Source organism: Bufo gargarizans, chromosome 8 (genome assembly GCF_014858855.1).
Source record: "Bufo gargarizans isolate SCDJY-AF-19 chromosome 8, ASM1485885v1, whole genome shotgun sequence".
Classification (NCBI taxonomy): domain Eukaryota; kingdom Metazoa; phylum Chordata; class Amphibia; order Anura; family Bufonidae; genus Bufo; species Bufo gargarizans.
The window spans coordinates 102,117,618-102,141,395 of record NC_058087.1 but is presented as its reverse complement, the minus strand read 5'-3'; the positions used below and the strand labels follow the sequence as shown (position 1 = coordinate 102,141,395).

Sequence of the window (23,778 nt, the reverse complement as noted above, 5' to 3'; positions counted from 1 at the left end):
AGATTAACATGTCAGAATCACAAGCACTTAATATCAACATCCCCCTCTCTGAGATTAGACAACTGAAAGCTCTTTATCCCCTAGACTGGCAAACATCAGAGTTAGGAATTAGGCTTACTATCCCTAGCTCTCTCTTATATAAACAGAATTATGAACCCCTCCTCTCCACCCTAGCTCAAGATCTTAATAGCTTTGCTATGAAGGAAATATCCTGGGAGGGTAGGATAGCCTGATTTCAAATGATAACTCTACATAAACTTGTATATATATTCAGAGCCCTCCCCATTCCTGTACTAGAATCCTTTTTTTAAAAAGCACAGGCACTCCTGGAAATCGGATCGACCCCAAATAGCTTATAATCTGATGACTAGGAGAAGGGGAGCGGGAGGACTGGGCCTTCCCTCTATAATAGATTATCACTGCGCTATAGGATTATCGTTCCTGAGGGAGTGGTGGAGTGACTCATCTGACAGTGGACTCAATTTGAATTAGTCATGCAAATAATTATTTATAGACTCTATCTTGTACAACTATTATGGAATCCCATACCTCCTAAAACTACACTACTCACAGTAGCATATGCTGGGACCCCATGGCAACGCTTCCACCGCTCTCATGGAGAACAGGGCAAATTCCCTTATAAATTGGTCTCAACTTACATCCCAGAAAGAAGCATTGAGGGTTTTGACCTCTCTGTTTCGCATGCAGCAGGAGTTAATGCCTTGGATCATTTTGTCCAAGGAAATTCACTGATTCCTTTTGAGTCAATACAAGTCCTCTTCCACATTCCTCATACAGAATTCTATAACTACTTAAGAGTGAGACACTATCATGATACTTGCTTAAAAACCCCTCCATAAGTTAACCCCGATATGCTACATAAAAAAAAACAATCCACAAGGTACATATATGATTTAATCAGAGACAAAGCGACGTTTGTTGAATCGAAGCTCATTTCAGTGTGGGAATCGGATCTGGGACGAATATAGGCAGAGGAGGAGTGGTCTCGGGCCATATGTTTTCTCTCTTCCAATTTCAAATGTGTCACACCATGAAGCAGGAGCGAAGACCCTCATGAGATGGTATTTTACACCTGATAGGCTGAGTCGAATGTATCCAGGGGTGTTGGCTTGTTGTTGGAGGGATTGTGGCTGCACTGGTACTTTGTATCATATTCTGTGGTTATGCCCTAAACTCGATGGCTATTGGCAACAAGTCTTTACTTTGGTTTCCCAAATCACCTTAACCACAACATTACCTTCTCCAGCATTGGCTCTCTTATTTATGGGTATCCACTAGTGATGATCAAGCATGCTCGGCCGAGTACCGGTTCGGCTCGAGCATCGCTATGCTCGGCAGATCCGAGCGCTCTGCCGAGTACCAAATGTGCCCGAGCGCCATGCTAGAGTCTCCTCCTCGGACGTTTGGAGGCTTCTAAGGAGCCAATAAACATGCTGGTAAGTATTGCCATCAGACATGTTTTCTACTGGCATTTCAGTGATTGGCCGGAACAAGTCATCCGGAATATAGCACCCGGTCACGCAGGTTTGGCTCATTGCGAGTCAGGGAGAGCTGCTGTTAGGAAAGGACAGAGCGAGTGTAGAGCGAATTTGATCTCAAACCTTTCAGAGACCCAAAAGTCCTTTTAAGGACTATTGCTAGAGGTGGCAGCAAAATTTATTTTGGGGGAATTTTTTTTTTTTTTGTGTCAGGGCGACAGTTAGTGACATTCATTTTCTGCATTGTTCAAACTCTGCTTGCTGTGACCAGTGTGAAGAAAATGAGCACTGATATCTAGGCCGTGTACGACACCTATATTTAATCCAAATAACAGTCAGTTTCTGTATTGTTCAAGCTCTGCTTGCTGTGACCAGTGAGGAGCAAATATACACTTATTTCTAGACCGTGTGTGAGGCCTATATTTAATCCAAATATCAGTGACATCCAATGTCAATATGAAGAATGCAAGTATTAAGGGACGGGGAAGTGGACGTGATTCTGATGGTTCACGCAGAGGCTGTGGCTCAGGGCGCGTTGCAACTGTGCCTGCTGCCAGAGCACAAGGAAAACAGTCATCCACGATACCTAACTTCATGTCCCAGTTTGCAGGGCGTCGCAAGACAACACTCTTGAAGTCAGACCAGTGCGACCAGGTGGTCGGTTGGATTGCAGCAGATAATGCTTCCACTGGGTTGAGCACCACCCTGTCTTCCACCAAGTCCAGTCTCAGTAGCCAACAGTCTGGTCAACAACACAATCCTCACTCTGATCATCCTTCCTCCCACCATGTAGAGTCTGGCCACACAAGTGATCTGGTACTCAGATGTTCTGAGGAGCTATTTTCTCCCCCCATCACTTAATTTGGCCCTCTCCCCAAGCACTCTTGAAGAGGGACATGAGATCTTGTGCCCTGATTCTCAACCTCTAGAACCTTCACGCTCACAAGATGATGTGTTTAAGGAGGTGGATGGTGACGAGACACAGTTGCCATCATGTCAACCACAATTACTGTCTGCAGAGGTTGATGAGGAGGATGATATACCATTGTCAATCACTGAAGTTGTGTTGGGGTCAGCAAATGAGGATGATCGGAGTGGGGAAGTTGAAGAGGACTTGGTGGACGATGAGGTCACTGACCCAACATGGGAAGGCGGAAACGCGATTGAGGACAGCAGTTCTGAGGGGGAGCGATCTGCAGCACTGAAACAGGCCGGAAGAGGCAGTGGGGTGGCAACAGGGAGAAGGCGGGCCACGCCAAACAGGCCTGCAAGTGTTCCACGGGGCACCCCCTTGCGGAAATCCCCCTTGCAAAGGGGTAGGTGTTCCGCGGTATGGCGCTTCTTTGCGTAAAGTGCAGACAATAAAAGAATAGTAGTTTGCAACCTGTGCCACACCAAAATGAGCTAAGGTGTGAACAGTAGCAACCTCGCCACCACCAGCATGATCCGCCACATGGCAGCCAAGCACCGCAATAAGTGGGAGAAACGCCTGGATCTACAATCTGTGTCCGTGGGTCACACCACTGCCTCCTCTTCCCCTATGTTGGGTGAAGGCGCAGGCCTGGATGCCTCCCGCGCTGCACCTGTACCGTCGCAAGCACCATCAGCGACCACATCCACTTCCCTATCCCAGCGCAGTGTCCAAATGTCTTTACCCCATGCATTTGAACACAAGCGCAAATACCCAGCCACCCACCCACCCATAGGCCATGGCACTACCGCCCAACTTTCTAAGTTACTGGCGGTTGAAATGTTGCCATTTAGGCTTGTGGACACCGAGGCCTTTCGTGGCCTGATGTTGGCGGCCGTCCCTCGGTACTCAGTCCCCAGCCGCCACAATTTTTTCCCGGTGTGCCGTCCTCGCCTTACACCAGCATGTGTCTGCTAACATCACCCGTGCCCTGACCAACGCAGTTGCTGCTAAAGTCCACCTGACACATGGACAAGTGCTTGTGGCCAGGGACGCTACATTTCCCTGACTGCACACGGTGAACGTAGTGGAGGCTGGGAATGACTTGTACCCTAGAATGGCACAGGTGCTACTGACGCCCAGGATTGCGGGCCCTACTTCCATCAGGGTTACTGCCAGCACCTATGTAAGTGGCTCCTCCTCCTCTACTTCCACCTCCGAATTTTCCGCGTGCAGCACAAGTCAGCCATCAGCTGGTAGCTGGAAGCAGTGTAGCACTGCTGTGGGGATGTGTCAACAGGCCGTGCTTAAGATGATATGCTTAGGGGATAAACAGCACACCGCCGCAGAGCTGTGGCAGTGGATAAGAGACCAGACTGAGCTGTGGCTCTCGCCACTCAACCTGCAACCCTGCATGGTTGTGTGTGATAATGGACGTAACTTGGTGGCGGCTTTGGAGCTCGGCAAGCTCACACACATCCCATGCCTAGTTCACATCTTTAACTTTGTGGTTCAGCGGTTTCTGAAAACCTACCCCAATTTGCCCGAGCTACTGGCGAAGGTGCGGCACATGTGTGCACATTCCCGCAAGTCATCAACAGCTTTAACCGTTCTGTTGACGCTGCAGCAACGCTTGAAATTGCCAGCTCACCAGCTGTTGTGCTACGTGAGCACACGTTGGAACTCCACGTTACACATGTTGGCCAGGCTTTGTGAGCAGCAAAGGGCAGTAATGGAATACCAGCTGCAGCATGGTCGTCACCTTTCCAGTCAGCTTACGCTCTTCACAAGCGAGGAGTGGGCATGGATGTCTGACCTCTGTGAGGTGTTAAGAAACTTTGAGGAATCGACACAGATGGTGAGCGTCGATAACGCTATTGTCAGTGTAACCATCCCACTTCTGTGTCTACTCAAACACTCGCTGCTCACAATGTTCGTGGGAAAGAGTTGGAAATGGGGGAAGAAGACATGACCCTGGGTGATAACCAGAACACCCTCAGTTTGTCTTCTCAGCACGTATTGGAGGAGCAGCAGCAGGGGATGGTTGCCTTCGCTACACAGGGTAGTAGCCATGGAACTTTAATGCCATCTGTTCAGCGTGGGTAGACAGAAGAGAAGGAAGAGGATGAGGAGATGGACAGTCATCCTTCTGATGACGACAGCGAAGTCTTGCCCACTGGTACTCTGGCACACATGGCTGACTTCATGTTAGGCTGCCTTTCCCGTGACCCCCGTGTTATACGCATTTTAGACAACATGGATTACTGGGTGTTCACTCTTCTGGACCACCGCTACAAAGAGAACTTCTCATCTCTCATTCCTCCGGTGGAGAGTATGAGCAAAATGGTGCTATACCAGAAGTTCCTTGTTGACAGATTGCTGCAAAAATTTCCATCTGACAGCGCTGGCAGCAGAGTCCATACTTCCTTGGGCAAGCGAGGTGGGGAGACAAGGCAAAGGCAGGGCAAGACTCTCCATAGCCTGGGAAAGTTTTCTGACACCCCACCAGCACCCTCAACATGATGTACGTCCTGGTGTCACAAGGAGGGACCAAGCTGGACATGTGGCACGAACTGGCGCTCTACGCCTTGGAGGTGCTGGCCTGCCCTGCCGCCAGCATTTTGTCCGAGCGGGTATTTAGTGCTGCTGGTGCCATTATAACAGATAAGCGTATCCAGCTGTTAACTGAAAATGCTGACAGGTTGACTCTTATAAAAAAGAACAAGGCCTGGATTGCCCCTGACTTCTCCACTCCACCAGAGGAAAGCCACGACTGAACATAAAGGCACTTTAAATGTGTTGTTTAGAATGTACTGAATACTCTGTATTTCCATGCACCCCTTCCGCCACAAAAAAGGGTATATGGTTGAATATTCCTTTTCTCATCCTTTTTTAGATGGTCAGCTCACCAGCATGCCCTTGCCAATAATGTTTAGATGGTCAGCTCAGCTGAAGACCCTCACCCCTAATGTTTTAGTAGGTCACCAGCAGGCCATCAATCATACTTTACCTCTCCTGTATAACGTTTCCTCATCCTAAATACCTATGACATTCCCTGTATTTTTTTTGTACTCGTTCTAATGACAGGCTCTCTTAAGAGTCCTGTATTGTTATTTATCGTCACTACCTCCCTCAGTCGGTACTGGGAAGTCTGCGCATCCCCGCCTGCCTTTCTTGGAAGTGGTAGCCGTGGCCATCCCTCAGGCTCCCTCTCCGGAAGCGAACTCTGATTCCCCATTTCCCGTGTTCACCATGGTAGGCGCAAAAAAGAACATCGAAAGTTGATAGAACAGACATCCGAATAGATTGTCAACGTCACGGGGACGTGTGATTAGCTTAGAATTTATCTATAATTAACAAAGCGGCAGCAGGCCCTCACCTACAATTTTTTTACACAGTCAGCTCAACATCCGTTCCTCTTCCAAGTTAGTCTTCGAACCTTCAACTTAAGTTGTTGATTAATGAAAACGTTTGTGGCAACAAAGGTTTCGGCTGTGGTTTGGCTTGCGCCGGTACTAGAATTTTACCTCTACAGGTACAATATGGATGCCACCGGCCATTCCTCTTCCAATGAGTTCAGTTTGATCGTCCAAGAGTACGGTCAACACAATCGAAACCACCGGCCGTCCCTCTTAGTCATGGCCCCAGTTCTGAAAATCACAAATTTTGTCTGAACTTGCTCTTAATATAAAAGTAAATATACAGGAAAAGAATGTTTCCTGACAATTTTTCATCTAAAATCGCTTTTATCTTCGGTTTTGTGAGTTTTATGGTCAGTCTGTAAAAGTGGCGTACAACTCGGGCAACATAGTTGCCATCAGCGACATTGTAGTCAAAGATGCATCCAGACATCCTCCCCATGCTGTCCCCGACCAATTTCGGTGGTGTTTTCATCAATTTCTAACCTTTTCCTATGAACCAGGCACCCATCCCTCTTCAGATCAGGGGGTGCCTGGTTTAATGCTCGGGTCCCCCCCTTGACTTCTATAGGGCTCGGTTGCTCGGTAGAGCACCCGAGCATCCCGGTGTATCGATCATCACTAGTATCCACCAATTCCACCGAGCTCATACAAACCTGGTAGGCCATATTTTACAGAGCGCTAAATTAGTCCTCACTCACCATTGGAAGTCAGCGACCCCTCCAACTATACAAGAAGTAATACTTACTCTGAACGCCACCTGTAGATATGAAAGACACCTTCCGCCTTCCATTATTGATCCATGAAAGAGAGACGAGACCTGGGCTCCTTCGCTAACTCATCCACTTTATACCCCGTGAAGAGTGACCTATGCTTTTTATGATGTTTCAAGACAGTGCCACATTGCTGGAGAGAAATGTTCCTTGCACCATGTTTATTTTCCCTTTTTTTTAATAAAATGTTTAACATACTGTATTTACTTTCTGAGGGAATGCAAACTGGAAGAACAATTTCCCCCTCAGAAAGACCTCTGTCACTGCCTTAATGTTATTGTTGGGGGACACTCCCTGAGTATATTTTGTCTGATTTATTTATTGTAAAACTTAATAAAAAAAGATTATTCACAAAACAGTATCAATTCTTACACACAATTTTTAAAGGCATTTGGCAAGGGGGTTGTTCCGAACATTTTGAAGAACTTGATGACTTGGCGTCCACAGAGTCCTTATCTCTAAATCATCAAGTCTATCTGGGATTAAATAAAGAGACAGAAGGATATGAGCAAGCCTATATCCCCAAATATTCAGTGGTTGGTTTTTCAAGAATTTCGGAACAACCACAGTGCTGACTTCCTTCAAAAACTGTGTGCAATTGTACCTAGAAAAATTGATGCAAGGGTGGTCACACCAAATATTGATTAGATTTAAATTTCTCATTTGTTCATTCACTTGATAAAATATAAACCTATAACTCTTCTATTGTTGAAAGCATTCTTGCTTTGCAGCATTGTTATCATATCTGCCTAAAGTTTGCACCGTACTCTCCCATGTGCTCTCCCATGATCTATTTATACCTAGGATCTTAATAAGGGATATATAACATCCTCTGTAGTTAGAGGAAATGAGGTTTCTTCATCTACATAAGATTTTTCACATACTTTTTAGTGGCTTTTTTTCTGCACTTTTTGCGTATATATTTTTTTTTTTGCGGTTTATTTGGTAAACATACCAGCAGTAAAAGTTAGTTGAAGTTCTATGTGAAATATGACACGTAGGACACAAAAGTGGTTTGAGTTATTTCTGCTACTGGCATATTTTTTTGTACATCTTTCACTATAGGGGGAAAAAAGCAGATCATTCAGCAATTTTGAAAAAAAGGCATTAAAATACTACAAAAAAAAAAACAGACTTAAAGCAGTGAGACTGTGGAACTCTCTGCCAGAGGAGGTTGTGATGTGAACTCATTAAGGGTACTTTCACACTAGCGTTATTCTTTTCCGGTATTGAAATCCGGTAAAGGGTCTCAATACTGGAAAAAAAAACACTTCAGTTTTGTCCCAATGCATTCTGAATGGAAAGCAATTCGTTCAGTGTACATCAGAATGTCTTCTGTTCTGTCCCTTGTACGGTATTTGACCGGACAAAATGCAGCAGCTTTCTGTGGTATTTTTTTTCCGACCAAAATTCCTGAACACTACAGCACTTGCCAGATCCGACATTAATTTCCACTGAAATATATTAATGCCGGATCCGGTACCAAGTGTTCCTGAAACTGCTGCATCGCCGGCAGAGGTGTACATAGGAATCACTGGGCCCCATAGCAAAAATCTGAATTGGGCCCCTTAACCCCGCCCACTACCCACCATGGCCCCTCCCACTTCCTGACCTTGCTCCTCCCATGCCACACCCCCATTAAATAAATTTATACATGACCTACAGAAACTGTTAGGGGTTTCCTGGGGGTGACCTGTCACATGGGATATCTGCTGCAGCCTGCAGGTCTCCTTATTTGGGGTGCCATGTTAAAGGGAATCTGTCACTAGCAATTTACCCCCAATGAATCCATGTTTAACAGAGTACCTGTTTTCCATCTGTCTTGTTCTTTTGATTGTGAGTCTTGTCATTTCTTCAAAAAATCGATTCTTATGATATGTAAATGACGCTGTAAGGAGCCCAGAGGGGCGTTATTCTTTCTCCACTGTGCCCAGGAACGCCCCTCTGAAGTGCCGTGCCCGGCTAAATTTGAAAACTAATAACACCTCCAAGTTCATCTAAATCGCCTCCCAGAGGCGCGGCTAAGTGCTCAACAACCCCCCTCCTCAGCGCCGCACTCTGAGGCAAACACCCCGATCCTCCTCTCGCCGGCATCCCAAATCCCGCGCAGGTGCAGTGCCGTCAGTCATCTTATCATAGCGCAGGCAATCGCCGGCACTGCGCCTGCACGGGATTTGGGATGTCGGCGAGAGGAGGATCGGATTTGGGAGGCGATTTAGATGAACTTGGAGGCGTTATTAGTTTTCAAATTTAGCCTTCACTTAAAGGGAATCTGTCACTAGCAATGTTGAAATTTTTTTTTTTCATGGATCCATGTTTAATAAAGTACCTTTTTTCCATGTCAGTCTTGTCCTTTCTTCTAAAAATCGATTCTTAGGATATGCAAATGACGCTGTAAGGAGCCCAGAGGGGCGTTTTTCTTTCTCCACGGTGCCCAGGAACGCCCCTCAGAAGTGCGGTGCCCGCCTGAATATGAAAACTACTAACGCCTCCATGTTTAGCTGAATCGCCTCCCAGAGGCGCGGCTAAGTCCTCAACACCCGCCCCCCTCCTCAGCGCCGCGCTCTGCAAACACCCGATCCTCCTCTCGTCGGCGTCCCAAATCCCGTGCAGGCGCAGTGCCGGCGATTGCCTGCGCTCTGATAATACGGCTGAGGGCAACAGCTTCAACATCGTCACTGGGCTCGGCGCATGCCCAGTGACGATGTTGAAGCTGTTGCCCTCAGCCGTATTATCAGAGCGCAGGCAATCGCCGGCACTGCGCCTGCGCGGGATTTGGGACGCCGACGAGAGGAGGATCGGGTGTTTGCAGAGCGCGGCGCTGAGGAGGGGGGCGGGTGTTGAGGACTTAGCCGCGCCTCTGGGAGGCGATTCAGCTAAACATGGAGGCGGGGGGGGGGGCGGCGCGGAGATTGCGGAAGATGAGTTGATGTTGGGGCTGGGCCCTGGGGAGAAAAGCAGCCGCATAGCCGGCTGCAGGTCATGAGTGGGCGGGGCCAAATAGTGTGGGCGGGGCCTTATCTGCACTACGGGCCCCCCAGTGCCACGGGCCCCATAGCAGTGGCGTGGTCTGCCTCTATGGGCGGTACGCCACTGATCGCCGGTCTGCGCATGCGCAGTTCTTTCTAGCTTTGAAAAAAATTAAATACCGGATCCATTGTTCCGGATGATACTGGAAAGCTGGATCCGCTATTTCAATGAATAACTCTAACAGATCCGGAAAAAAAAGATATTTGTTTGCATACGGATTCTAACAACGCTAGTGTGAAAGTACCCTAAGAGAGTTCAAGAGGAGCCTGGATACATTGCTTGTGTGATAAATTTAATATTTCAAGATGTGGTTATTAGTTTACTACCGTGTTTCTGCGAAAATAAGCCCTACCCCGATAATAAGCCCTAGTGCTATTTTGCAGGGTTTTTGGAGTAGGCTTAAAATATAAGCCCTACTCCAAAAATAAGCCGTATTATATTTCATATAAAAGGAAGGTGGGGGAAATGTGCGGGCTGCAGCAGCTCAGGAGATCTCACTAATGGCTCCTGAGCTGCGATGAAACTGTGGGCAGCCTTCAGGCTTCAGTAAATTAGCTTTTAGTAAAGCCGCGCATACATTGTGGCACTAAGCAGCACCTGACAGGCGGGCTGGAGGCTTCACTAAATGCAAAATTATGCCGGCAGCCCTTGTTTCCCTTTACTTTCATGTTGTGCAGGCTGGCGGCTTCTCTGTATGCCCTGTACTGCCACCAGCCCGCACGTTCTTACTTGCATGAAGGAGGCAGCAGGAGGATCTCCTACTCCTCTCTGCTGCCTGGAGGAGCTCCCTACATCTCTCCCGTGCTGTATCTGCTTTCCCTGGTACCGTAGATTGCTGCCTAGGTCCCTTGGGTAAGGACTGGTCAGAGGCAATATACGGTACCAGAATGAAAAATGTGTGGGAAATATTACTATAACCCCCCCCCCCCCCCCCCCCCATCCTCATCCATAGGAATGCACCCATGTTCTGCAGTATATGGGTGCATTCCTATGGATGAGGGGGGGTTATAATCATATTTAATATAAACACTGTCCAGGGACTGTTCTGTAATTGGCATGTGTCTATATAAAATATGTTCATGGAGCCAAAATAAGCCCTACCCCAATAATAAGCCTTAACCCTTTTCTCATAGAAAAAAATATATTTTTTTTTCAGAGAAACACGATAGAGATGGGTTATTGAAGATGAATGGTTTGTTGCCTCTCGAGGAGTTTTCCCTTCTCTGGCTCATCATTACAGGATGATAACTAGAAGTCTGATTGCCCTCCTGACTCCACATTGATAAGGCTGAATAGTCTTGTGTTAGTGACATTTCATTATCTGTATGAAGATAGCAGGAGCATGTGACTGGATTTCCAGTCATAAAGTATTCTGCATCTCTGACTGTATTCTTTATGTGGTTACACAATACTAGGGCTTCGTGCTCTGTGTTATCCAGCTATTTGTTTATTTTAGTGTATCATGGATGTTCCTCTTAGGATTCTACAGCTAGAAGTAAGTACCCGCAAACTGACATATTGGGTATTGCCGCATCCGTAATGACGGACTCTATGAAAATATTAGTGTATGAATAGTGCCAAAACAGCCATTTTTTGGTCCCCTTGCCTCATCGAACGATCAAAAACTACTTTGTACACTTAAATGTTACCAATAATAACGTCAACTCCTCTCCACAAGACCATCACCAGAAAAAAATGGCTTTTAGAAAATGGTGACACCAACCTGATATTTTTTTTTTCTGAAAATGCTTTTATTATGCAAAAAAATACATATTAGGCATCACCTGGTCCATAATGACCTGCTCTAAAAAAAAACTATGACAGAATTTCTGTGTTTATCCTGCTTCCCAAAAAGTGAAATAAAAAGCATTCAAAAAGTTGTATGTACCCCAAAATAGAATCGATGATAATGAAATCTCATTCTGCTAAAAAATAAGTCCCTAAACAGCTCAATCGAGAGAAAAACAAATGTATAGTTTTTAATAAATGGGTTTCTGGTCAAAAGCAATATAGTGCCTGTAAACCAATCCATCAAAATCTCATCTGCAAAAGCCAAATGGTGGACTTTCTCTTCTGAAATCTTCAGCATACCCAATACAGCAGATTACGTCCACATTTATTGCATTTCAGTACCCAGTAGAACCCCCCCTAACAATTTAGGGCGTGGTGTGTCTTATATGGCACAAGTTGGGGCACAATATATTGTTCACTGAAATGTGGAAAACTTGCAATTTTAATTTTGCACAGTTCACTGCTCATCAACTTTTATGCAAAACATCTGTGGTGTCAAAATGCTCACTCTATTACCTAATAAATACCTTAGGGGGTGTAGTTTCTGATAAAGGGTCACTTCTCATGGGTTCAATTTATTTTCCCACCCTAGAGCCTCTACAGTTGTCAGTACAAGATGTATAAATCACCACATTATGTCTCAAATGCGTATTGGTGCTCTTTTACTCCTGAGTTTTGTATGTCTAGGCAAAAGAATAGGGCCACATGTATTGTAAATTTTGGGCACTGAAATGGTACATCTGTGTAAAAATTTTAATTTTTACTTTGCACCATCTACTGTGAATTCATATTTTACCTGCTCACTACATACTACTTCATATTACCTGCTCACTACACCCATTGGTAAATTCGGTGAGGAGTGTGGTTTCTAAAATGCGGTCACTTCTTGGGGGTTTCATTTATCCTCAGATAAGTGCTGTATAAATCGCCAAACCAACACGACCACATTTATGGGGTGTTGCCATATTCAGGAGAAAATGAGTAACAGATTTTGGGGTGGTTTTCTCCTGTTATTCCTTGTAAAAATGAAAAACTTGGGCCTAAAGGAACTTAGGGGCACATTATTAAGACCAGCGTTTCAGACTCCTATCTTAATAAAGGCCCATAGCTGACAGTGAAGGTTTTAAATGTAAGACCAAAAACAGGCGTAGAAAATAATGAATGAGACGGGCCTGCTGGCCCTTTCCCGCCCACGCCACACCCACAATTTTAGAGCTGGCATGAGCGGGGGAAAGTCACAAATAGAGGTTTTTAATTTTCACAGCCAAGATTTAGTAAATTCTGTGAACTTCCTTTTGGGCCCAGGTACTCACTGCACCCCTATAAAAATTCCTTGTGTGGATGTAGTTTCAGAAATAGGGAAAACTCTAGTCTCTACAAATGCAACATGACGCCTAAAATGTGTTCAAGTAAAATCTACTCTCCAAAAGCCATATTGTGCCCCTTCCCTTCTGAGCCCTGTCGTGTCCCATACAGCAGTTTATGATCACATAAGTATTCAGGAGAAATAAAAACAAATTTTGTGGTGCATTTTCTCCTCTTACCCCTCATGAAAATGAATGGATTAAAATTTGAAATCTGCAAAAAAAAAATAATTAGCTATTCCTCCTCCTATAGTCCTTTTTAATTCTTGTGTAACACCTAAAGCAGGAAACGTTTTGCTTCCAAGGGCCATTAGGATGTTTGTGACATTCGCGGGCCATACAAAATTCTCAACTTAAAAATTTGACTGCTTTATTTGGTCTAACATAGAATTGACTTAGTAAATTGCGGTTACATAAATTGCTGTATTTTTTCAGCACAAAATGGAGCTTGCGTTATATATTACAGGTGCCATTTTGACCACGCATAGCAGTCTAATTTCAGAATGTTATGTATTCTTTATTTAGCATTAATGGAAGCCAAGCTAAACCCAGGAAGTCAAGAGAGGGATTCACCCAGCTTTCGCAACTGTCCCTTTCACAGCCTCAGATCTGAACCCCCACCAACATCAACCACCTATTGGACCTCCCAGCATTCATCAGGCTTGCATCAGACCCCACCCCCCAGAGCCTCTGATCAGACCCCCTCCCCAGCCTCTGATCAGACCCCCTCCCCAGCCTCTGATCAGACCCGCCCCCTCCCCAGCCTCTGATCAGAACTGCCCCCTCCCCAGCCTCTGATCAGAACCGCCCCCTCCCCAGCCTCTGATCAGAACCGCCCCCTCCCCAGCCTCTGATCAGAACCGCCCCCTCCTCAGCCTCTTATCAGAAACCCCCCCACCCCACCCCAGCATCGGACCTCAGATCAGACATTAGATCTGAGGTCTCATGTTCTGGCCACATGAGATGATCCCGCGGGCCTGAAGTTCCCCACCCCTGACCTAAAGGATTAACTAAGTTTGTAAAATCAGATTTGAATAACTGAAGGGGTGTAGTTTTATATATGCCCCTCAAAATTACTTCATAATTGAATTTATCCATTAACCCCTTAACGCCATATATATATGGCGTTATGGGCCCGCTTCAGTGTGTATGGAGTAGGGCCTCTGCAGGGACCCTACTCCATACACACTGCATCCCTCTGCCTTCCTATCGGAGCCCCCGGTTTTGCACGAGGCATAGCCTGTAAAATCCTATTCACCCTAATAGATTTCTATTAGGGTGAATAGAAGAGGGGATCAAAAGATCCCATGTACGAGGCTCCTATGGGGGCTAATAGTATGTGTGTGTGTGTGTGTGTTTGGAGATATATATATATACAGTTGTGTTCAAAATGATTCAACCCCCAATGCTGTAAAGGGTTTTACTGAATTTGTGTACATTTGTAATTGTGTTCAGAATGAAATCTTACAAGGACTTTTTTTTAAAGAACCAAATGCAACTAAAATGACATCAATTGTTTTTGTAATACAGTATTAAATGTTTTTTTTTTGTGATTTCTTCATTGACACAATTATTCAACCCCTTAAAGACTACCACTCCTAAGAACAGAGGTTCATTCAAGTATTTTCGATCAGGTATTGAAAACACCTGTGGATGTCAAGGAGCAGCAATCAAGCATAATAAGCACCAATTAGGCAGATTTAAAAGGACTGTGATACTCAGCTCCTTCTAGACATTTACTGGTGTGTTTACAAACATCACCATGTCAAGAGAATGGTCCAGGAAGACAAGAGAAGAGGTGATTTCTCTTCACAAGAAGGGCAATGGCTATAAGAAGATTGCAAAGATGTTAAACATGCCAATCCTATTTTGTAAATCATGTTTTTATGTTTAACATATTTTTTTCCAATTTTTGATATTTTGATAGTTTTAATTTCCCATGTAAATATCTATATTTAAACAAAAAATATAAAATCCTGTACTTTTCACGCTTGCCACTAAGGCTAATAATAGGCGCCACTATGTCTGTACAGATCACTTTACTGCAGTTACCTACTAAGGCTACTTTCACACTAGCGTTCATAGGTCCGTTCGTGATCTCCGTTTGAAGGAGCTCACGAGCGGACCCAAACGCCTCCGTCCAGCCCTGATGCAGTCTGAATGGAGCGGATCCGCTCAGACTGCATCAGTCTAGCGGCGTTCAGCCTCCGCTCCGCTCGCCTCCGCACGGACAGGCGGACAGCTGAACGCTACTTGCAGCGTTCAGCTGTCCGCCTGGCCGTGCGGAGGCGAGCGGATCCGTTCAGACTTACAATGTAAGTCAATGGGAACGGATCCGCTTGAAGATGTCACCATATGGCTCAATCTTCAAGCGGATCCGCCCCCCATTGACTTTACATTGAAAGTCTGAAAGGATCCGCTCAGGCTACTTTCACACTTAGAAGTTATTTAATGCAGACGGATCCGTACTGAACGGAGCCTCCGTCTGCATTAATATGATCGGATCCGTTCAGAACGGATCCGATCGAACGCTAGTGTGAAAGTAGCCTTATCGGTCATTGTAATTCTGCCTGTAATGATATCACTTCAGTGTATAGATAGAACAGGAGGCAATTGTCACAGCGTATCTATTCATTCCTTGTACAATGACCTCTGCACAGAGCAAGCCTAGAGAACTCTCCCCCATTTTGTATATGGGCCATGGAGCTGCCATAAAGCAATTTTCTTAATTCTTTCTAAATGCTGTTTAGAACAGCTTAGGCAAGCTGCCCCCATAATAATAATAATAATAATAATATTATTATTATTAACAACAAACTTTGTCACATCATTCTGGAGAAATCTTGGCATTTATGTACAACTCTCCTGCCAGAGCATTTTGCTAGATATGATGGTGTCCGGGATCTGTGGACTGTCCTAAAAATTAAATGAATAATCGAATACAACTTTATCCAAATGTGGTTCTTTGCTTTCTGTGATGGCCATTTTATATTTGTCATCTCTCCACACACAGCAAAACAGAGTTACATTAATTACAAAATTGAGTTACATTAATGTAATTAAACTCTGCTGTGTGTTTTCCCTTGCTGGATGAAAACACAGCAGAAAAGCAGATATGTTGTTGTATGAATCGCATGTGTGATGTGTGGGCGCACCTTCAGGGTCTATTTAAAGGGGTTATCTAATATCTACCCCCCCCCCCCCAATGCCCAGGGCCCTTCTATGGATTATACCTGCTCCCCGGTACCCATGTCGCTCCATATCACTGCATCGCCCCCTTGAGGCTGGTCATCGTTGCTGCCCGATGTTGGCTGCACCCCCCAGCATCGGATGTTTTGATCGTAGCGATGGGGAAAAGCAATGGTAGTCGTGCAGGGATCCAGAGCGACATGGGTGCCAGGGAGCAGGTGAGTATAATCCATACAAGGGGTCCGGGCATTGGGGGGGGGGGGGGGGGATATTTTAGATATCGGACAACTAGTTTTTATTTTAAAAAAATGACAGTGTAGGGGTTTACCCAATTTTTTTATTTTTTTATTTTTTTTTACTGATGACCTATCCTTGGAGGGTAGCTGCCTCCTTTTAGATTATATATAGTGCTGCCCATAATTATTCATACCCCTGGCACATTTTGACTTACTTTTATTCAACCAGCAAGTAATTTTTTGACTGGAAATTACATGGGTGTCTCCCAAAAGATAATAAGACAATGTACAAGAGATGTACAAGAGACATTATTGTGGGGGAAAAAAACATTTCTCAGCTTTTAATTACATTTAACCAAAAAGTGTCTAGTACCAAATTATTCATATCCTTCAATTATCAATAGAAAAGCCTTTATTGGCTATTAGAGCAATCAAATGCTTCCTATAATTGCAGACAATCTTTTTGCATGTCTCCACAGGTATTTTTGCCCAATCATCTTTACCAATGAGCTCCAAATCTTTCAGGTTGGAGGGTCTTCTTGCCATCACCCTGATCTTTAGCTCCCTCCACAGATTCTAAATTGGATTCAAGTCTGGACTCTGGCTGGGCCACTCCAAAACATTAATGTTGTTGTCTGCTAACCATTTCTTCACCACTTTTGCTTTGTGTTTTGGGTCATTGTCATGCTGAAATGTCCACTGGTGCCCAAGGCCAAGTTTCTCTGCAGACTCGCTGATGTTGTCATTGAGAATCCTCATGTATTGCTCTTTTTTCATGGTGCCGTTTACTGTGATTAGGTTCCCTGGTCCATTGGCTGAACCCCCGCCCCCCCAAAGCATTAGGTTCCTACCACCATGTTTGACAGTGGGGATGGTGTTCTTTGGGTTGAAGGATTCTCCTTTTTTACACCAAATGTTTCATCTGACCAGAACACAGAAGACCAGAAGTCGTCGTCTTTGTCCGCTTTTGTGTGCCTTATCTGGAGAAGTGGAACCCAGCTGTGTGTGGTGTCCGTTGGATTGTCTGCCTTGAGACATTACCACCCGCAGAGCCCAGATTCGCCAGGATGGCCTTGGTGGTGATCCTTGGATTTTTTTTAACCTCTCTAACTATCCTCCTGGCCAGTACAGGTGTCACTTTTGGCTTCCGACCACGTGCTCTGATATTTTCCACAGTGCAGAACATCTTGTATTTTTTTGCTCAAATGTAAATAAAAGCTGAGAAATGTTTTTTTTTCCCCCCACAATAATGCCTCTTGTACATCGTCTTATCTTTTGGGAGACACCTATGTCATTTCCTGTCAAAAAATTACTTGCTGGTTGAATAAAAGTAACTTTAAGTCAAAATTTGCCAGGGGAATGAATAATTATGGGTAACACTGTATATAACTGGTTCCTACTAGTGCTGCAACGATTAATCAAAGTTATCGATAATATTCGATAATGGGATTCGTTGTCAACGAATCCAGTTATTGAATAATTGGCCGATTCATTGCTGTGCAGGGCAGGAGCGGCCGGTCCTTAACCAGCAGTAACTTTTACTTCAACTTTAAATCAGTGTTGACTAATCTCTCAATTTAAAAATCAGTTTGAGGGTTTAGTAAGACTGCAGAGTGCACCTGTTTTTGCTATTATTTTATTATATTGTTATATTGATTATTACATCCACATAATTGCTATCTTGTGTAGGATGTCTATTGTGGTTCGCTGCGGGCATCCTCCACTGTATGCATTTTTGCTGGGGATCGTCATTAGCAACTGGCCACAAGTGCAGGATTTGCTCCCCTATATATATATTCACAACTGCATGTGGGTTTGAGCACTTCCTGCCCCCGCCTGTTTAATACCACACCATTCTTTTTAGTTTGTATAATTTTTTTTTTGCAGGGCAGAATAATGTAATATACTATACTTTTTTACCCTGCAAAAAAACCTATAGAAACGTATGCAGTTTTTGTTAATTGTATTGAATGGGAGATGGATGGAAACGTAATAAAATAGCTTTCAATACATTAAACGTATCAGTTTTCAGTCTCCAAATCTTTATTTAAAAAAAAATTTCATCATAAATATATTAAAATGTATGCACATCCGTCAAACGTATGTTTAAAAAAGATAGATAACTTTTTTTTTTTTTTTTACTGTATGTCTAAGCCTGATGTACAACAAAAAGGAGACGTGAACAGCACCTAGGATAGCAGGACCCCTTTAGTGTGTTAATTCAGCATAGTAACGATAAACCTCTTGTAGGATTTATGTAAATAATTACATGTATCTGTTAGCATTGTGATGCTCATTTGTGGAAACATTCTGGGTCTCCATCATGAAAAATAACAGTGGATTTATCTTGCCAAACAGTTGGATCTCTTTATTTATTTTTAAGAGACTCTGTTAGAAGCTGTTATCGGCCGTTTCCTTTCAACTCACATCCATGAATAAACTAGATTGCATGAAATGGTTATTATCTAATGATTAAGCTGTTATTGGTCTTCACAGGTGTGACCCATGCAGCCATATGGGCAGCTTGCATTTCATATCTGAGTGCCGCAGTTCCACCAGCATTACGGACGTCTGCTCAAGGCATCCTTCAGGGTCTGCATCTTGGACTTGGTAGAGGATGTGGTGCAATGATTGGAGGTGTATTGGTCAATTTCTTTGGTAAGATTTAACATTCTCAGTTAAGACTTTTCAATTTCATTGAGCATTCACTATTGAGGTGGCTGAATTTGTTAAATTATGTGTGGGTATCGACACTTCAGTAGTTTGAGTAGTGGCCTGAAAGATAACTACCAGACTGGGTAGTCCCTTCACTTCTCTGAAACAGAAGAATATTACCGTAGTGTATCACAGATTATCACTAAGACATTGTGTTTTCATTAGAAAGCAGTTATTTATCAAATTAAATTGTTTTATTTTCTGTTCATCTTATGTTTGTCTGCTTTATATACAGTCTATATATAGTTATGTATGGAGACCTACTGGGAGTACTCCATGATATGGAGACTTATTGGCATTGCTTCATTATGTAAAGAGGTATCTCCCAAGAAAGGGAACCATCTCGCCAATGCCACTATAGGAAGTGGCTCCCCAAGAGTCAAAATCCAACAAGCCTTGGGATTTAACATACATAGTAACATAGTTTGTAAGGCTAAAAAAAAAAAAAAAACATCCATTCAGTTCAACCGGTTATCCTGCAAGTTGATCCAGAGGAAAGCAAAAAATCCTGTGAGGTAGAAGCCAATTTTCCTCATTTTAAGGGGGGGGGGGGGGGGATTCCTTCCTGACGGCAATCAGAATAACTCCCTGGATCAACAACCCCTCTTTAGTAGCTATAGCCTGTAATATTATTACGCTCCAGAAATACATCCAGACCCCTCTTGAATTCCTTTATTGTACTCACCATCACCACCTCCTCAGGCAGAGAGTTCCATAGTCTCACTGCTCTTACCGTAAAGAATCCTCTTCTATGTTTGTGTACAAACCTTCTTTCCTCCAGACGCAGAGTATGTCCCCTCATCACAGTCACAGTCCTGGGGATAAATAGATGGGATAGATCTCTGTACTGACCCCTGATATATTTATACATAGTAATAAATCACCTCTCAGTTGTCTTTTTTTTCTAAACTATACAGTAACCTTCATTTTGATCTTTCTGGGTACTGTAATTCTCTCATTCCAGTTGCCCTTATCTGAACCTTGTCCAGCTCTGCTATGTCTGTCTTGTTCACAGGAGCCCAGAACTGTACACAGTACTCCGTACTCAATGTGTGGTCTGTCTGGTGATTTGTAAAGTGAAGAATATAAGGGTACTTTCACACTAGTGGTGTTAGAATCCGGCAGGCAGTTCCGGCAAGCTGTGTACAAACGGATAGCTTTTTTCCCCGGATCAGTTACATGGATCTGGTGAAATACCGTATCAGTCTCATCCAGTATCATCTGAAATAACTGATCCGGTATTTACATTTTTTCAAAGTTCAAAAGCCCAGGCGCATGCGCAGACCGGAAGACTGGATCCGGCGACGCAGCAATTTCTGAAACACTTGGTACTGGCATTAATACATCTCTATGGAAATCAATGCTGGATCCGTCAAGTGTGGTATTGTTCCAGGATTTTGGCTGGAAAAAATACAGCAGCAAGCTGCAGTATTTTGTCTGGTCAAATACCTTACAAGGGACGGAACGGAAGACATCCTGAAAGGATTGCTTTCCATTCATAATGCATTAGGACAAAACTGATGCGTTTTTTTCCAGTATTGAGACCCTTTGCCCTAATTCAATATCGGAAAAGAATAGCGCTAGTGTGAAAGTACCCGAACATTGTCAAAATCCCAAGGGTTGTTAAAGTTGGATCTTGACTGATAGGGAGCTACTTTCAACTGGTGACATTGGTGAGATAGTTGTCTTTCTTGGGAAATGCCTCTTTGCATATGGAATATAGGTAACATACAATAATATATTATATATTCAGTCTTGTTTAGACTATCCTGAACATCTACCAGCACACCACATATAGTAAAGAACACCATAGTTGGGACATGTAAAGATCCAGCCAACAAGCCACTAAACAGTGAGGAATGTGCCCTTTCTGTAGATATAAGGGTCCATTCGGTCCACAGATTGCAGATCCGCAAAACACTGATACGCACAAGGCCAGCCCTGTGATAGAAATGCCTATTCTTGTCTGCAATTGCGGGTAAGAATAGGACATGTTATATCTTTTTTGCGGGGCCATAGAACGGAACTATTGATGCAGACAGCACATGGTATGCTATCGGCATATTTTGTGGCCCCGTTAACCCCTTCAGGACCCTGCCATTTTTTACCTTCAGGACCAGGTCATTTTTTGCAAATCTGACATGTCACTTTGTGGTGAGAATTTTAAAACGCTTTTACTTATCCAAGTCATTCTGAGACTGTTTTCTCATCACATTTTGTTCTTCATGACACTGGTAAATTTAAGTCAAAATATTTTATTTTTTATTTAAAAAATACCAAATTTACCAAAGATTTGGAAAAATATAAAATGTTTAAAAATGTCAATTTCTATGCTTTTAAAACGGATGATACCTCCTAAAATTGTTCTTACTTTACATTACCCATATGTCTACTTCATGTTTGGATAATTTTGTAAATTACATTTTCTTTTTTCGGGATGTTAGAAGGCTTAGAAGTTTAGAAGTAAATTTTTAAAATTTTTCATAAGGACCAGTTCAGGTCTGAAGTCACTTTGTGGGGTTACATTACAGAAACCACCCATAAATGGCCCCATTTTAGAAACTACATCCCTCAAAGTATTCAAAACTGATTTTACAAACTTACTTAACCCTTTAGAAAAGGAAAATGTAGATGAATGTTCAGAATTTCAATTTTAATCCATTTTTTCCAGTAACAAAGTAAACAGCCAAACAAAACTCAACATTTATTGCCCTGATTCTGTAGTTTACAGAAATGCCCCAAATGTGGTCGTAAACTGCTGTACAGGCATACGGCAGAGTGCAGAAGGAAAGGAACGCCATATGGTTTTTGAAAGGCAGATTTCACTAGGATAATTTTAAGATGCCATGTCACATTTAAAGCCCCCCTGATGCCCCCCTAGAGTAGAAACTCCCAAAAAAGACCCCATTTTTGAAACTACGGGATAAGGTGGCAATTTTGTTGTTACTATTTTAGGGTACATATGATTTTCGGTTGCTCTGTATTACACTTTTTGTGAGGCAAGGTAACAATGACAGGTTAGGTCATGTGGTATTTTTATAGAGCAGGTTGTTACAGAAGTGACAATACCAAATATGAATACTTTTTTTTTTGTTTGTTTTACATAATAAAGCATTTTTGAAAAAAAAGATTTTTTTAGTGTCTTTATATTCTGAAAGCCATAGTTTTATTTTATTTTTTGGGCGACTGTCTTATGTAGGGTCTCATTTTTTTCCGTATGAGATGACTGTTTGGTACTATTTTGGGGTGCGCATGACTTTTTGATTGCTTGGTATTACAAATTAAAAAATGGCTTTTGACACAATTTCTATTTTTTTTACTGTTTTCAGTTGAGGGGATATTTTTATAGATCAGGTCGTTACAGATGTGGAAATAATATGTATACTTGTATAATTTATCTAAGGTTTACACAATAATATCATTTTTTAAACAAAAAAACTAATCATGTTTTAGTGTCTTCATAGTCTCAGAGCCATGTTTTTTTTTTTCTTCTGCAATTGTCTTAGGTAGGGGCTTATTTTTTGCGGGATGAGGGGACTGTTAGATTGGTACTATTTTGGGGTATGATACGCCTGTTTGATTGCTTGGTGTTGCACTTTTTTTTTTTTTTAAATAACAATTTATTTTCTGAGAGATGCATCTTAAAGCATAGCATGATTTTCACTGCACTGAAGTACAAAAGAAAAGAAGAATCAAAATATTTACATGTTTTTGAATCAATCTTGTACAGAAGAATACAGTAACATATTCTGCTTCACATAACAGTAGTCCCTGTCCAAAACCAATAGCCTTGCCCATCCCCCCCCCTCCCCCCCTCTGGATGTGCACTTGTCCCAGATAACACTGCTCAATATCTGAAAATTGCTAAAGATTCCCTTTTAGGATGGCTGAGTTACTTTCAAGTTACCCAATTTCCCCTTCAGGTCACTAAGCAGGTGCCATTCAGTGTATTGAAAATTTGTCATAATTTTCTGGATTTCAGCACCTGATAGTTGCTTACTAATATAAACCTTGCACTTTTAGTGATGTAAGGTGGAAAAAAAAAGGTGTTTTTTTTACGGTGTTCACCTGAGGGGTGAGGTCATATGATATTTTTATAGAGCTGGTCGATACGGATGCAGCGCTATCTAATGTCTTTTATTTTTTCCCTATTTTTTTACAATTTGTTTCTACTTTATTTTGGGAAAAGGACATTTTTTTTATTTTTATTTTTTACTTTTTTTCACTTTATTTTTTTGTCCCACTCTCCCACTCTAGGACAATGTATCACAATTTTTCTGTCACCAATGCACCTTAAAATTTGCAGATGGCGACAAGACTTTTTAGCCTTGTCTTCATTTGCGACAGGGCTGCCGCGCTGTAGCTGACCATTGCGGCGGTGCATGGGAGCCAATAATTACTTGCCCTGCAGCCGATCACCTATGCTACAGGCTACACACCTAATTGCTGTGCTGGGATATCACTACCAAATAGACCTGGTCTATTTGGTAGTGAAATCCCAGTGCAGGCTGTGCGTCACATCATCCTGGGCAGTACCAGCAGCTAGTGAGCGCCAGCGAAAGGACACAGGTGAGTATTAGATTTTAGCTTTTTTTCTTTCTTTTTCTATATTTTTTTAAGTGCCAACATTGCTGGCTGTAAGGGGGCCACTGTGGGGACATTGCTGGCCGTAATGGGGCCACTGTAGGGACATTGCTGGCCTTAAAGGGGTCACTGTGGGGACATTGCTGACCGTAAGGGGGCCACTGTGGGGACATTGCTGGCCGTAAGGGGGCCACTGTGGGGACATTGCTGGCCGTAAGGGGGACACTGTGGGGACATTGCTGGCCGTAAGGGGGACACTGTGGGGACA

The 23,778-nt window shown here is 43.3% G+C and overlaps 1 protein-coding gene across 1 annotated transcript in view; it reads left to right on the top strand.

The window, feature by feature from the left end:
* MFSD6 (major facilitator superfamily domain containing 6) overlaps nucleotides 1-23,778 on the top strand; it is a 286,969-nt gene that overhangs the window by 204,867 nt on the left and 58,324 nt on the right. The window contains exon 4 of the mRNA XM_044303296.1: nucleotides 18,708-18,869. Within this exon, the coding sequence (XP_044159231.1) occupies nucleotides 18,708-18,869 (162 nt within the window). The remainder of the gene's footprint in view (nucleotides 1-18,707; nucleotides 18,870-23,778) is intronic.